General features: G+C 36.4%; 1 protein-coding gene across 2 annotated transcripts in view; it reads left to right on the top strand.

The window, feature by feature from the left end:
• Window positions 1–15,594, top strand: part of KLHL1 (kelch like family member 1) — a 537,560-nt gene that overhangs the window by 470,876 nt on the left and 51,090 nt on the right. For both annotated transcript variants that reach the window (XM_068984580.1, XM_068984579.1), the window contains one exon: window positions 15,147–15,309. In XM_068984580.1, the coding sequence (XP_068840681.1) occupies window positions 15,147–15,309 (163 nt within the window). The remainder of the gene's footprint in view (window positions 1–15,146; window positions 15,310–15,594) is intronic.

Here is a 15,594-nt window from a genome sequence, read left to right as displayed (position 1 = left end):
AATTGCAAGGAGATCCAACCAGTCCATCTTGAAAGATCAGTCCTGAATGTTCATTGGAAGGACTGATGTTGAAGCTGAAACTCCAATACCATGGCCACGTGATGTGAAGAGTGGACTTTTTGAAAAGACCCTGATGCTTGGAAAGAATGAGGCTGAGAGAAGGGGATGACAGAGGATCAGATGGTTAAATGGCATCACCAACTCAATGAATATGTGTTAGGATAGGCTCTGGGAGTTGGTGATGGACAGGGAGGCCTGGACTGCTTCAGTTCATTGGGTCACAAAGAGTTGGACACTACTGAACAACTGAACTAAAATGAACTGAAATAATTAACATTTATTTGATGTTTTAGTATTTGTACCTTAAAATTTAATGTGGTCAAGAATCAATATAATTTTCTCAGAGAAGGTGTTTTCCTAAAGTTTTATTTCTTCATTTTCTTTCAGATTACTACACAATACTTTCTATGCCATTAGGTATCCATAGTATCATACTGCATTTCAAACCAGTGAATATAATTAATTTGTTATTTAGGCCTTAGTTTGCATAATTAATCAGTTATGTCCTTCTTTCTTTATTTCCCCATGCTTTATACACTCAGACTCCTAGCAAAAACACTTTTATTGAGTGTTCATAAAAGCCATATCACAGTTGTAGATGCTCTGTGAGATGTAATAATTAATCAGAAAAAAATGTTACTTTAACAAAGATTGTATATTCCAAGATGCAAGTTCTAAATTACTTTAATACTATCTGGAAATAAATACAAACATTTTTAAAAGCTGGTAAATCATGGTTGCATTATTTGCAACTTGGTGTGTTGTTCAATCACTCAGTCATATCTGACTCTTTGTGATTGCATAAACTACAGCACACCAAGCTTCCCTGTCCATCACCATCTCCTGGAGCTTGCTCAAACTCACAATTACTGAGCCAGTGATGCTATCCAACCATCTCATCTTCTGTAGTTCCCTTCTTCTTTTGCCTTCTATTTTTCCCAGCTTCAGGGTCTTTTCCAATGAGTCAGTTTTTCTCATCAGATGCCCAATGTATTGGAGCTTCAGCTTCAGCATCAGTCCTTCCAATGAATATTCAGGACTGATATCCTTTAGAATGGAATGGTTTGATCTCCTTGTAGTCCATGAGACTCTTAAGAGTCTTCTCCAGCACCACAGACTGAGGCATGAATTCTTTAGAACTCAAACTTTTTATTGTCCAACTCTCACTTCTGTACATGATTACTGGAAAAAACATACAGACCTTTGTCACCAAAGTAATGTCTCTGCTTTTTAACACACTAAGTTAGAGATAGTTTTTCTTCCAAGGAGCAAGCATCTATTAATTTCATGGCTGCAGTCACCATCTACAATGATTTTGAAACCTCCCAAAATAAAGTCACTGTTCCCATTCCATCTATTTGCCATGAAGTGATGGGACTAGATGCCATGATCTTCATTTTTTGAATGTTGAGATTTAAGCCAGAAACTTTATAAGTAAGAGGGAAATTTTCTCTAAATAATTGGGTGGAGTTTTAACGATGGGTAAAAGTTTGATATGCTACCATAGAGGAAGGCCTTTTACAGTATGAAACGTGAGAGTCATGAAAGATAAAATACGTGTCACGTAGATGAAACACTAATTATTACACCAATAATTACAGTGATATTATTATTAGAAAAAATTTTTTCTGCTCATTTCACACATCTTATTAAAGACTGTAAACAGTCTTACATACATATCTGAAATGATGTACTGCCTCCAATCTGTTTAAAAGCAAAGCAGCATAGGTAAAGCGGATCAGCTGTCCATAATTCTTCACTTTTGGAATCTTTCTTCTTGATTTTACATTAATTTCTGAAGGTCAGAAATGTCATCTGACACTTTTTTTGAAATGATTATTTTAAAATAATTACTTCATTCAGTATTATAATTATAGAAATGAAGTACTTATTTAAGAAATGAAAAAAAAAAAAAAAAAGAATATGGCACTTAACATCATTGGTATACCTTGATATCGGCCAGCATGAAAAAATACTGATAAGCTTGTCTTTCTGATACTAAGAATATATTCTAATGCTAGCTTTAATATGCTTCTTTGGTTTTCATTGGATATTTCTTTTCTGTTGCTTTTCATTCTTTTCCCTATTTCATATCAAAGGATTGGTATAGTCTTTAAAACTTCATTAACAATGAAGCAAATACTGATTTGAATAATTTATGACTATATTATCAGTAGATTCAGTTTTAAAATTTGGCCAGGCCAATACGGAAGCCTAAAGATAAATCTGCAATACCAGGAGCCCCATGTGCAATCAGGGCTTCCCTGGTGGCTCAGATGGTAAAGAATCTGCCTGAAATGCAGGAGATGCAAGTTTGAACCTTGGGTCAGGCAGAACCCCCAGAGGAGGAAACAGCAACTCATTCCAATATTCTTGCCTGAAAAATTCCATGGACAACGGAGTATCCCAGGCTGCATTCCACTGGGCTGCGAAGAGATGGACACAACTGAGCAACTAATACATTCACATGCAATCAGTGTCAGAGAGTGGTCCATAACACGTGTGGTCTTGGCGCAAGTTCCATGGTGGATACGGACAGTTCAGTTCATTTCAGTTCAGTTGCTCAGTTGTATCCAACTCTTTGCGACCCCATGAATTGCAGCACGCCAGGCCTCCCTGTCCATCACTAACTCCCAGAATTCACTCAGACTTACGTCCATCGAGTCAGTGATGCTATCCAGCCATCTCATGCTCTTTCGTCCCCTTCTCTTCCTGCCCCCAATCCCTCCCAGCATCAGAGTCTTTTCCAATGAGTCAACTCTTTGCCTGATGTGGCCAAAGTATTGGAGTTTCAGCTTTACCATCAGTCCTTCCAAAGAACCTCCATGACTGATCTCCTTTAGAATGGACTGGTTGGATCTCCTTTCAGTCCAAGGGACTCTCGAGAGTCTTATCCCAACAGAAAGTAGTCAGTTATGAGTAGAATATTTTTATAGTTGATACAACAACTAAAAAAAAAAAAGAAAAAAGTATTCACTCTTTTTTATACTTAATCTGTTTTTTGTTTCTGTTTTGTTCAAACCGTTCCCTTCACTTAGATTGTCTGGCAGGCTTCCCTGGTGGCTCAGGAATAAAAAATTTGTCCAAAATGCAGGATATGCAGGAGATGCTGGGTCAGGAATATTCCCTGGAGGAGTGCATGGCAACCCACTCCAGTATCCTTGCTGGAAGAATCCAATGGACAGAGAAGCCTGGCGGGCTGCAGTCCATAGGGTTGCAAAGAGTCGGACATGACTGAAGCAAGTGAGCACACACACACATTGTCTTGTGTCTGTTTGTCAATATTCTAGTCAACCTTTACATCCTAATTCACTTACCTTATCTCTTGTGATATCTTCTCTGATCATGCAATTGCAATCCATGGTCTTTGCATTACTTCTCTATTTTATCTTAATCGCAATATTTGCTTTAAAAGTCAATAATGCATAGCTACAGGAAAGCTGGCATTTAGAAAAGTAGCACTTCAAAATCTATTACAATTGCATTTCTTACATGTAAAAGTAGCCCACTGAGTCACAAGGATGTTGGTGGTTGGATGTCAGAAGAAGGCTATGTTATCTTTAGGGATCTCAGGAAGGACAGGGTGGAATGGCATGAGATTTTATCATGTTCCTCAAAATGCACACAATTTGCAACTTAGGAATGATTTAATTTTAGAATTTTCTATTTAATATTTTTAGACCATGATTGACAACAGGTAACTAAAATGGAAAATGAAACAATTTTTAAACAATATCATTTAAACTAATAACTAAGGATTACAATAAATCATTCTTTGGCTTTTCATAAGATTAAAAAAAATATATTTATTTACCAAAATACTAAGAGAGGACATTTTTTGTGTGGAAGATTTTGTACCATAACTTTAAACTGCCTCAATGAATCAAATATAGATGGAGTCCTCAGAAGTAGAGGCAATATGTCACACTGGAGTATACTTAAATTTTTAACTTGCTCCTTCACAAGACTTCTTCCATTTCCCCTAAAATGACAATGCAGGTTGAAATTTGATTAGAAAACCAAACGTCGGATTGTATTGCTGTCATTATCTTCATCAAATTGAATACTTCAATTTAGTTCAGTCGCTCAATCTTGTCTGACTCTCTGCAACCCCATGTATTGCAGCATGCCAGGTCTCCCTGTCCATCACCATCTCCTGGTGTTCACTCAGACTCACATCCATCGAGTAGGTGATGCCATCCAGCTATCTTATCTTCTGTTGTCCCCTTTTCCTTCTTTCCCCAATCCCTACCAGCATCAGGGTCTTTTCCAATGAGTCAACTCTTCACATGAGATGACCAAAGTACTAGAGTTTCAGCTTTAGCATCATTCCTTCCAAAGAAATTCCAGGGCTGATCTTCAGAATGGACTGGTTGGATTTCCTTGCAATCCAAGGGACTCTCAAGAGTCTTCTACAACACCATAGTTTCAAAGCATCAATTTTTCAAAGCTCAACTTTCTTCACAGTCCAACTCTCACCATATATGACTACTGGTAAAAACCATAGCCTTGACTAGATGGACCTTTGTTGGCAAAGTAATGCTCTGCTTTTCAATATGCTATCTAGGTTTGTCATAACTTTTCTTCCAAGGAGTAAGTGTCTTTTAATTTCATGGCTGCAGTCACCATCTGCAGTGATTTTGAAGTAATGTTAAAAATGTTTCAGATGTTTCTCTAAGTGCTTTGCATATATTAGTTCATTAAATAATGAACTTGAAACAGCCCTATATGTTAGGTACTATAACTAGCTCAAGTATACAGATCAGTTAATTGAAGCACAAGAGAGAAATGTTTCACATAACTGGAATATATATTTAAAAGAATGTGTTGATGAAATAATTGAAGGAGGGGTATAAGAAAAGAGATTTATAAATACATCCTCAGTATTTGAAAATATTTCCTGAGTCTTTCTTTTTTTCTCATATCGATTTCTGCCACATTACTACAGGACTCTGTAATTTCTCTTGCATACCACTGGCATGGACTCACACATTCTAATTTCTCCATACCACATCTAGTATGATGTACAGTAAAAAAAAAAAAGTATGGTTTTATCACATCCCTGATTTAAACATTTTGGTAGCTTCACAGTTTTCTTGGGATTAAAAAAAAATACTTATTTGTACACAGAGCCCCATGATATGCAGTACTTTTATTCTTCAACATTAATGTTTACTGCCTATTTCTTAATTCTCCAGTTTTCTTGTCATACTAGCCTTGCAGCTCCTCGGACATAGTCTGCTTCTTCCTGCCGTAAAGCCTTTACACCAATGTTCTTTCTTCCAAGAATTTCTCACCTCTGATGAATCCTAATCTTCCCCCAATCATGACTTGTTCACTTTGGACAAGAGTCATTCCTTTCATCATGTAGACTGGTACTAAGTTAGTACCCATTTGATGTACACCTCCCCTTTCCCCACCCACTGTACACTGCAGATATGTCTTACAGAACTATACCATAATTATTGGAAAGCTGTTTGGGTGGTGGGCTTCCCTGATAGTTGGGTTGGTAAACAATCTGCCTGCAATACAGAAGACCCCAGTTCAATTATTGGGTCAGGAAGATACTTGGAGAAGGGAAAGGCTACCCATTCCAGTATTCTTGGGCTTCCTTTGTGGCTCAGCTGGTAAAGAATCCACCTTCATTGTGGGAGACTTAGGATCAATTCCTGGGTTGGGAAGATCCCCTGGAGAAGGGAAAGGCTGTCCACTCCAATATTCTGTCCTGGAGAATTCCAAGTCCTTGGATTTGCAAAGAGTGAGACACAACTGAGTGACTTTCACTGTCACTGTCATGGTCACTGTTTGGGTGGTGAATAAATCCAGAAAATGGACTTGTATAACAGTGAAATTGTGATTAGCTGACTGCTAAACTTCTATGACAACCTCAGTTTCATATATCTACATAAAATACACATGTAAACACATACACAAGACATGAATGAAAGATCTTAAGAAACTTGCAAGTTTGGCATATTATTATTGAGAGACATTCTGCCATAGTGCTAGTACAGTAGTCATTTTCTAATGTGGCAGTCTATCTTGACTGCACATAAGAAGCACTGCTGCTGCTACTGATAAGTCCAACTCTTATCAGTAGTCGCTTCAGTCATGTCTAACACTGTGCGACCCCATAGATGGCAGCCCACCCGGCTCCCCTGTCCCTGGGATTCTCCAGGCAAGAACAGTGGAGTGGGTTGCCATTTCCTTCTCCAATGCATAAAAGTGAAAAGTGAAAGTGAAGTCGCTCCATCGTGTCCGACTCTTAACGACCCCATGGACTGCAGCCTACTAGGCTCCTCCGTCCATGGGATTTTCCAGGCAAGAGTACTGGAGTGGGTTGCCATTGCCTTCTCCATAAGAATCACACATATGTTTAAAATTTTTTTAAACGTACCTGAGTTTAGACCTAAGCCCAGTACAGTGAAATCAGAATCTCTCTAATTCAGACACTAATATCTTGTTTTGAAAGTTTCTAAATGATCTCAATGGGCAGCCAAGACTATCTTAGTGAAGGAAAGAGTGAAATACATCAGTACAAATTGTGCTTTTTCTCTTTGCTTGTGGATCAAGAAAATAATATTTTAACCCTAAATGATTTTGTAAGAGTGCATGTAAAATATACGTAGTAACTTAGTCCATTTTTTTCTACCTGTGGCCAACATTTTAAAAATATATGTGCATTAACCAATGTGTATTTTACATCATAATTATATAAAGATATTTATAGAGAGGGTATTATATATATTTGAAGAAGGAAATGGAAACCCGCCCCAGTATTCCTTCCTGGAAAGTTCCAAGGGCAGAGAAGCCTGGCATGGTTTTTCAGCCCATGGGGTCACAGGAGAGTCAGACACAACTTCTCAACTGAACAACAGTGAAAATTGCATAATTATAGACATTTATAACATTGGGAAAAGTTTCACAACCTTTTTCTTTTCTCTCCCTCTTTTTCTCTCTTTCTATGAATATATAAATAGAGGTATTTAATATTTTTAAGAGATTTTTACAGACTAATGTGAGTAAAATATATGCTTATCTATTTCAATATTCCCCACTGCACAAGGCTTTTTTGTTTGTTTATTTAATTCTTTTCACAGAGCAACTGTAAAACGTTCATTCTTATGAGCTATTGCTTAGTGATTCGTTGCTCTTGAAGTAAAAGTATATAATTATAGCAGAATTAAGTCTCTCTAATGGTTAGTTAGAGAGTTGCCTGGTGGCTCAGAGGTTAAAGAGTCTGTCCGCAATGGGGGAGACCTGCGTTCCATCCCTGGGTTGGGAAGATCCCCTGGAGAAGGAAATGCCAACCCACTCCAGTACTCTTGCCTGGAGAATCCCATGGACAGAGGAGCTTGGTGGGCTACAGTCCACGGGGTCGCAGACAGCCGAACACGACTGAGCGACTTCACTTTTACTTTCAATGGTTAGTTATAAATATTTACTAGATACTACTGTAACTTTGGTGATGATTATAAAAAAAGAATTTAGAAAATAAAATAAAAAATAAGTTGTGCTCAGAAAGTCATATGCATATTATGAAGCCACTGATGAGTTAGATATATTCTGTGACTTCCATTAAAGAATATTTATTCAACTCAGTGATTAAGTTAAAATACATTTAAATGCACTATTCAGTTCTAGTTCAGTTCAGTCGCTCAGTTGTGTCCGACTCTTTGTGACCCCATGAATTGCAGCACACCTGGCCTCCCTGTCCGTCACCAACTCCTGGAACTTCCTCAAGCACATGTAAATCGAGTTGGTGATGCCATCCAGCCATCTCATCCTCGGTCGTCCCCTTTTCCTTCTGCCCTCAACCCCTCCCAGCGTCAAAGTCTTTTCAAATGAGTCAACTCTTCGCATGAGGTGGCCAAAGTACTGGTATTATTCATATAAAAATAAATTTCTCTACCTAGGCAAAAGGAAATCTCATATTTCACGATTTCATTATTTTTAAATATGTAAATAATGGTAAATATATAAAAATTTAACAATACTAAAAAGTACTTTAAGATTTTCATTATTTTTCATAATTAGAATATATATTCTCTTTAAATTTGAAGGACTGAGAATTTAGAATAAAGTTAGCAATATTTTGAATGGATAATAGCAACATGGACAGATGATTTCTTTCTCAGGAGAACAAATTAATATATCAGTTGCATTAATATAAAAACAGTAAAACAAATATTTTGAGGTAAATTATGTAAGCAGTAGATTGTACTTTTAAGTTAAACTTTTTGCAAGAATTACCTGTCAAAATGACTGCTGCCAAGATCACTCTTTATATTTAAAGATCTTAAAATGCATTGCATTTATCTGTCCTCTAAAGCCCATATAGAAAGTTTTCAGCTTTTACTTGTGGTGTTTTACCTGACAATTAGTAGTGAATTGATGCCTTCATTGAACTATCTTGAAGAAAAATTACACAAAATTTTCTAATATTATATTGCAGAATTTTCAGAGGTAAGAATAATATGTCAAAGCTATATTGACACCCTGCTTATTTTATTTATATACAAAGTGCATCATGTGAAATGCTGGCCTGGATGAAGCACAAGCTGGAATTAAGATTGCTGGGAGAAATATCAACAATACACAGAAGACATCACCCTTATGGCAGAAAGTGAGGGAAAACTAAAGAGTGTCTTGATGAAAGTGAAAGAGGAGAATGAAAAAGTTGGCCTAACACTCAGTATTCAGAAAACAAAGATAATTTCATCTGGTCCCATCACTTCATGGCAAATAGATGGGGAAACAATGGAAACAGTGACAGACTTTATTTTGTTTCACTCCAAAATCACTGTAGATGGTGACTGTAATTATGAAATTAAAAGCTGCTTGCTCTTTGGAAGAAAAGCTATGACCAATCTAGACAGCATATTAAAAAGAGAGATATTACTTCCCTGACGAAGGTCCATCTAGTCAAAGCTATGGTTTTTCCAGTAGTCATGAATAGATGTAAGAGATGGACTATAAAGAAAGCTGAGCATCAAAGAATGGGTGGTTTTGAAATGTGGTGTTGAAGAAGACTCTTGAGAGTCCTTTGGACTGAAAGATCAAACTAATCAATCCTAAAGATCAGTCCTCAATAAACACTGGCAGGACTGATGCTGAAGCTGAAACTCCAATACTTTGGCCATCTGACACCAAGAACTGACTCATTGGAAAAGACCCTGATGCTAGGAAAGATTGTAGGCAGGAGGAGAAGGGGATGATAGAAGATGGCATCACCAACTCAATGGACATGAATCTGAGCAAGCTCCAAGAGATGGTGATAGATGAGGAAGCCAGATATTGCTGCAGTACGTGGGGCTGCAAAGAGTCAGACACGACAGAATGACTGAACTGAACTGAGGCACTCTTAAAGGATAAGTGTACTGAGATGTAGGAAATAAGGGATTTTTTTTTTCATTGTCAAACAGCTGGTAGAAACAGAGTGAAATTTGAGCTCAGGCAATTACCCTCTATTGTCAATGTTGCCAACAAATATCTTCTACTGTTTCTATCAACATGTATGATAACAAAGAAATGGACCTACAAAAGTTGCTTATTCATACAATGTAATAGTGTATGCAATGGAAAATAATAAATGAGTGCCTCACCTAACAACTTGAATGAATGTTATAAACATAACATGAAAGTGAGAAGACAATATTTTTTTCCTATATCTAGCTTTGATATTCTCACTCAAAATAACTTGATTAATTAAAGAATTTTAATATATAAAATCATTCAATTATGTTTGTATGCTTATTGTGTATATTCCTCATTAAAATATTATAAAGTATTTAAAATTTTATAAAAACTAGATCATAATACTTTCACAAAATATTGTTAAATTTCTTTCCAAAGTGGTATACTTAAATGACAATTTCATCATAAAATTTTATGATCCAATGTTTATAAGAGTTTTTGATATTAAAACCTTTTAAAATTTTAAAAAATAGTAAAGTATGGTTGTCAAAAAACTTTCTTTCAAAGATGTTTTGTTTTTATATCCTGATTATTCTGATTACCAGCTATATTAAACATTTTATATGCTTATAGGACCTTCATATATCCTCTTCTATAAAATTCCTCCGTTGTCCATAGGGTTGCAAAAGAGTTGAACATGACTGAGCAACTAAACATAAATATAAAATACAAAATTCCTGGCAGGCTACAGGGATTTCCCAGGCAAGAATACTTCCCAGGCAATTTCATACATATGAACTTGAAGGTTCATATGCAGGGAACTTACTGTAATCTCAAAATTAAAACCATCACAGATTAAGTATTTTTATAGAGTACATAACTGAATAAATAGTCACCAGACAAATTAAAACTTGTATAGTGAAATGCTAAAAAGCAAAATGGCTGTCTGAGGAGGCCTTACAAATAGCTGTGAAAAGAAGGGAAGCAAAAAGTAAAGGAGAAAAGGAAAGATATACCCATTTGGATACAGAGTTCCAAAGAATAGAAAGGAGAGATAAGAAAGCCTTCCTCATCAATCAGTGCAAAGAAATAGAGGAAAGCAATAGAAAGGGAAAGACTAGAGATCTCTTCAAGAAAATCAGAGATATCAAGGGAATATTTCAGTCAAAGATGGGCTCAATAAAGGATAGAAATGGCAAGGACCTAACAGAAGCAGAAGATATTAAGAAGAGGTGGCAAGAATATACAGAAGAACTGTACAAAAAAGATCTTCACGACCCAGATAATCACGATGGTGTGATCACTCACCTAGAGCCAGACATCCTGGAATTGGAAGTCAAGTGGGCCTTAGGAAGCATCACTATGAACAAAGCTAGTGGAAGTGATGGAATTCTAGTTGAGCTATTTCAAATCCTGGAAGATTATTTTGTGAAAGTGCTGCACCCAATATGCTAGCAAATTTGGAAAACTCAGCAATGGCCACAGAACTGGAAAAGGTCAGTTTTCATTCCAGTCCCAAAGAAAGGCAATGCCAAACAATGCTCAAACTACTGTGCAATTGCACTCATCTCACCCACTAGTAAAGTCAAACTTAAAATTCTCCAAACCAGGCTTCAGCAATACATGAACCATGAACTTCCTGATGTTCAAGCTGGTTTTAGAAAAGGCAGAGGAACCAGAGAAGAAATTGCCAACAACTGCTGGATCATCGAACAAGCAAATGAGTTCCAGAAAAGCATCTATTTCTGCTTTATTGACTATACCAAAGCCTTTGACTGTGTGGATCACAAAAAACTGTGGAAAATTCTGAAACTAATGGGAATATCAGGCCACCAGACCTGCCTCTTAAGAAATCTGTATGCAGGTCAGGAAACAACAGTTAGAACTGGACATGGAACAACAGACTGATTCCAAATAGGAAAAGGAGTACTTCAAGGCTGTATATTGTCACCCTGCTAATTTAACCTATATGCAGAGTACATCATGAGAAATATTGGGCTGGAAGAAGCACAAGTTGGACTCAAGATTGCTGGGAGAAATATCAATAACCTCAGGTACACAGATGACACCACCCTTATGGCAGAAAGTGAAGGACTAAAAAGCCTTTTGATGAAGGTGAAAGAGGAGAGTGAAAAGGTTGGCTTAAAGCTCAACATTCAGAAAACTAAGATCATGGCATCTGGTCCCATTATTTCATGACAAATAGATGGGGAAACAGTGGAAACAGTGGCTGACTTTATTTTTCTGGGCTTCAAAATCACTGCAGATGATGATTTCAGCCATGAAATTAAAAGACTCTTACCCCTTTGGAGGAAAGTTATGACCGACCTAGACAGCATATTAAAAAGCAGAGACATTACTTTCTCAAAAAAGGTCCGTGTAGTCAAGGCTATGGTTTTTCCAGTGGTCATGTATGGATGTGAGATTTGGACTGTGAAGAAAGCTGAGAGCCAAAGAATTGGTGCTTTTAACTGTGGTGAAGACTCCTGGATGAGTTGAGATCCAACTAGTCCATCTTAAAGGAGATCAATCCTGGGTGTTCATTGGAGGGACTGATGTTGAAGCTGAAACTCCAATACTTAGGACACCTGATGTGAAGAACTGGCTAATTGGAAAAGACCTTGATGCTGGGAAAGATTGAGGGCAGGAGGAGAAGGGGACGTCAGAGGATGAGATGGTTGGATGGCATTTCTGACTCAATGAACATGGATTTGAGTGGACTCTGGAAGTTGGTCATGAACAGGGAAGCCTGGAGTGCTACTGTTCATGGAGTCACAAAGAGTCGGACATGACTGAGCGAATAAACGAAACGAACTATAGTACTGGTATGGAACCCACTTTCAAAGTCAACAGCAACTTCTCTCTTTACATATCCAATATAAACTTGGACTTGGTAAGAAATAGGCAGGCAAATAATTGACCCATCCTCCTAGAAACACTCTTTGTTCATAATTTTCAGATACCAGAAGCTTCTGAAAAATTCTCCAACCCATCTAAATATTTCCTCTCTGTCTCCTTTGTCCTTTTTTTCTTATAATTGATACTGGAACCACTCAAGACTTTGCTGCTGTGAATAATGTATTTATGAAATGAAGCAGGACCCTATGATCCTTGATCCCTCCCATGTCCTCAACCTGACTTTTGTCAAATAATAAGTTTAATCAGATAAGTGAAAACATGCAAAACAAGGGAAAACAATCAAAGGAGACCAATAAAAATATTGTATTCATTAAACATAATCAAAGACATTTACCTCCTTCTGCAGGGCTATAGGTAATATTCTGAACCATATCTTTGAGCTATCTTAGAAATACTGAAACCTCCACCAGGTGGAGAATTTAACTACATGATGACCAGACTGTAGTCATGACATAAACTGCCACAATTCTGAGAACTGGCTTCAAGAAATGCAACAGAACAACCCTGGAACTGAAGACTAACTATATTTAAAGCAATCAAGATGATGCTGGTCAGACCACTGGTAACCAACTTCAAGACTGCAGTCAAAACTGACTGTGGTGATTCAGCAAATAACTCCCTCCTTCCACTATAAAAGCTCTTGTGAGGATGGGGGTAGTAGGTTACTTGGACAGGTACCTGCCCTTCTCACCCTGTCCCTTGGTTGCTGACATTCAAATAAACAAAACTTTCCACCAACCTGGCCTTTTTGATGGCTTTTGAGAAGCAAGCAGACAGACCCGTGGTTCTGTTAACATTTATTCCATTTATGTTAAGTATTTAATGACTATGTAAGTTTAATGAGGGCAGGGCCTTTTTATTATTCACCTATATGTTCTTGGAACTTTGGTGATAAGAAAAATTCTAATAGTAGACACTCAATAAACATTAGTTGAATAAGTTAATGAATCCATGAATAGGTTAAAAGTATCATTTTACTTTCATATCTGTGTTGAGATACAGTTCTCCATGATTCTTTCACATTTTTGTACAACTTTTAAATAAGACAGTAACTTCCCCTCCTCTAAATTTTTATAACAGAAATACTAATAAGATAAAGATAGTTCTTTTCTCCATAGTAAAAAACAATCATACTTAAAAGCATGAAGAGAATGTCTCCTTCTGGAGCAATGGGTATATAAGTTTGTTGTCCATTATATATTAATTTGCTTCCAACTTCAAGTTAACTTACAACCTATTGAATGTTCAGATATCATCTAAATATTGTCAAAGCAAAAAAAAAAAAAGTGTAATAGATAAACAGACAAGGAAGACTTTATTCAATACTATTGCAATAAGGAAAAGAGACCAGAATTGAGGCTGAATGCACCTCCACTAAAACAAAGGGGAGGAGGGAGTTTCTGAGAGCTGTAATGCATGGGTGGATCATAGGTAGTCTATGTTTGTAAATTGGCCTTATTTAAACAAAGGTAAATTGAGTTTACTATCTTCCAAACAAGAGGTAGACTTACAACTTGAAGCAAGGTGTCTGTTGAAGTTAAGCTGTTACTCTTGCACAGAAACTGGGAGATATAAACACTAACTTTCTTGCTGATTATATTCCTAGGTTCTTGAGAAGCAAAATATTAGGCTGTAACACTGGCAATAGGTTTTTTAAAAGATTAACTTCTCAAAGGGACCGAAAACTTTCAATTTGCAATTACAAGTTGTTTAAAGTAAGTGCTTTAAGGAAAGTGAGGTCACGATTCTAGAGGCAGGAGAATCCTGTCTCAAGTCTGGTCAACATGAAAGAGATGTTAAAGTCCTCTTGGCATAACCAAGACTGGGAAATTGGGGCTTGGAGAACTGATAAAAAAAAAAGTTGATACTCTGACTATTGCCATTGTTATGGTAATAACTATCTTTCTTCTATGACCGAGGAGCCTTGTGTCTTCTCTCAATATACATACATTTGGGGCAGTTTAACTTGTCAGCTAGGAAATAGGGTAAGAATCACAGGTAGTTCAAAGTTCTAACAATCAGACATTGTGCTTTGAAACTTGTGGAAAATTAACCAGAATTCCCCTAATAGATAATGAGACCACTTCAGTAAATATAAACACAATATTTAAATACTTAGTGATTATTTAACATTTAAGAAAATTCATCTAATATAAAAGTGAATTGACAGGAAAAAAACTGTGTAAAATTTGTATATATCATCTATTGATGACTCATAAGTAATTTAATTGCTTGTGTTTAATAATTTCAGCTTATAAGAAAAGAGATATTGTATTCTCTAAGCTTTAGATACATTTATTGTGTCTTGACAGGGGAGCCAAAACTTAGAGGACCCTAGCCTGAAATTCAAACTAATTATATTACACTGCTTAATGCAATTTTCCTGAATGTGAAAAAAAAAAAAAAAGTACTTTAAATTGCAGTGTAAAAACAGTCTTCAAAAGTAGAGGCATAAGATGCATCATCTCTGACTTTTAGATTTTGAATCTTTATATGATCATAAATAAGAAAATATATTTTCCTTCATAAAGCATATAGGTCATAATATTTAGATGGATTCCTTTATGTTTTCATGTGAATGAAATGGTTCAATTAATAGTGATTAGTTTCGACCTCAGTGAAATCATTTGTTAACTGATAGAGGCTATTCTGAATGACATAACAGCTAAATAATAGCTTTTACTGTTAATTTGATTTGAGAACCTCACTGTGTCATGATTCATTCACTTTTTATCTTTCCTTTACTGCAGGTGTGACGGTACTGGAAGGCCCTATCTATGCTGTGGGAGGACATGATGGCTGGAGTTATCTGAACACAGTGGAGAGGTGGGATCCTCAGAGTCAGCAATGGACATTTGTAGCTAGCATGTCAATTGCCCGAAGCACAGTTGGGGTGGCAGCATTGAATGGCAAGTGAGTAGACTTTCTTTTTTTTTTTTCTTTTTAATCTGAAAAAAGATTTTGAGTGAATGTTCTTTTAAAATAACATTTAGCAAACTGCTTTTAAAAAAAAACTCTTTTTTAAAATTTTAGGTTTCAATTTTTCTTTTAAGTTTAGTCTTTGTGGATTATTGACAGTTCTAGACTATGTATTTTTCCGATTATCACTTCTCATAAAATAAAAACCAAACAAAAATAACAAAAATGACCAAACACCCCCCAAACCCCAAAAATACATAGAATAAGGAATTCTACTCA

This window comes from Capricornis sumatraensis, chromosome 12, assembly GCF_032405125.1.
Source record: "Capricornis sumatraensis isolate serow.1 chromosome 12, serow.2, whole genome shotgun sequence".
NCBI lineage: Eukaryota > Metazoa > Chordata > Mammalia > Artiodactyla > Bovidae > Capricornis > Capricornis sumatraensis.
The sequence above is the reverse complement of the archived record's forward strand: the minus strand, read 5'-3'. Positions and strand labels throughout refer to the sequence as shown.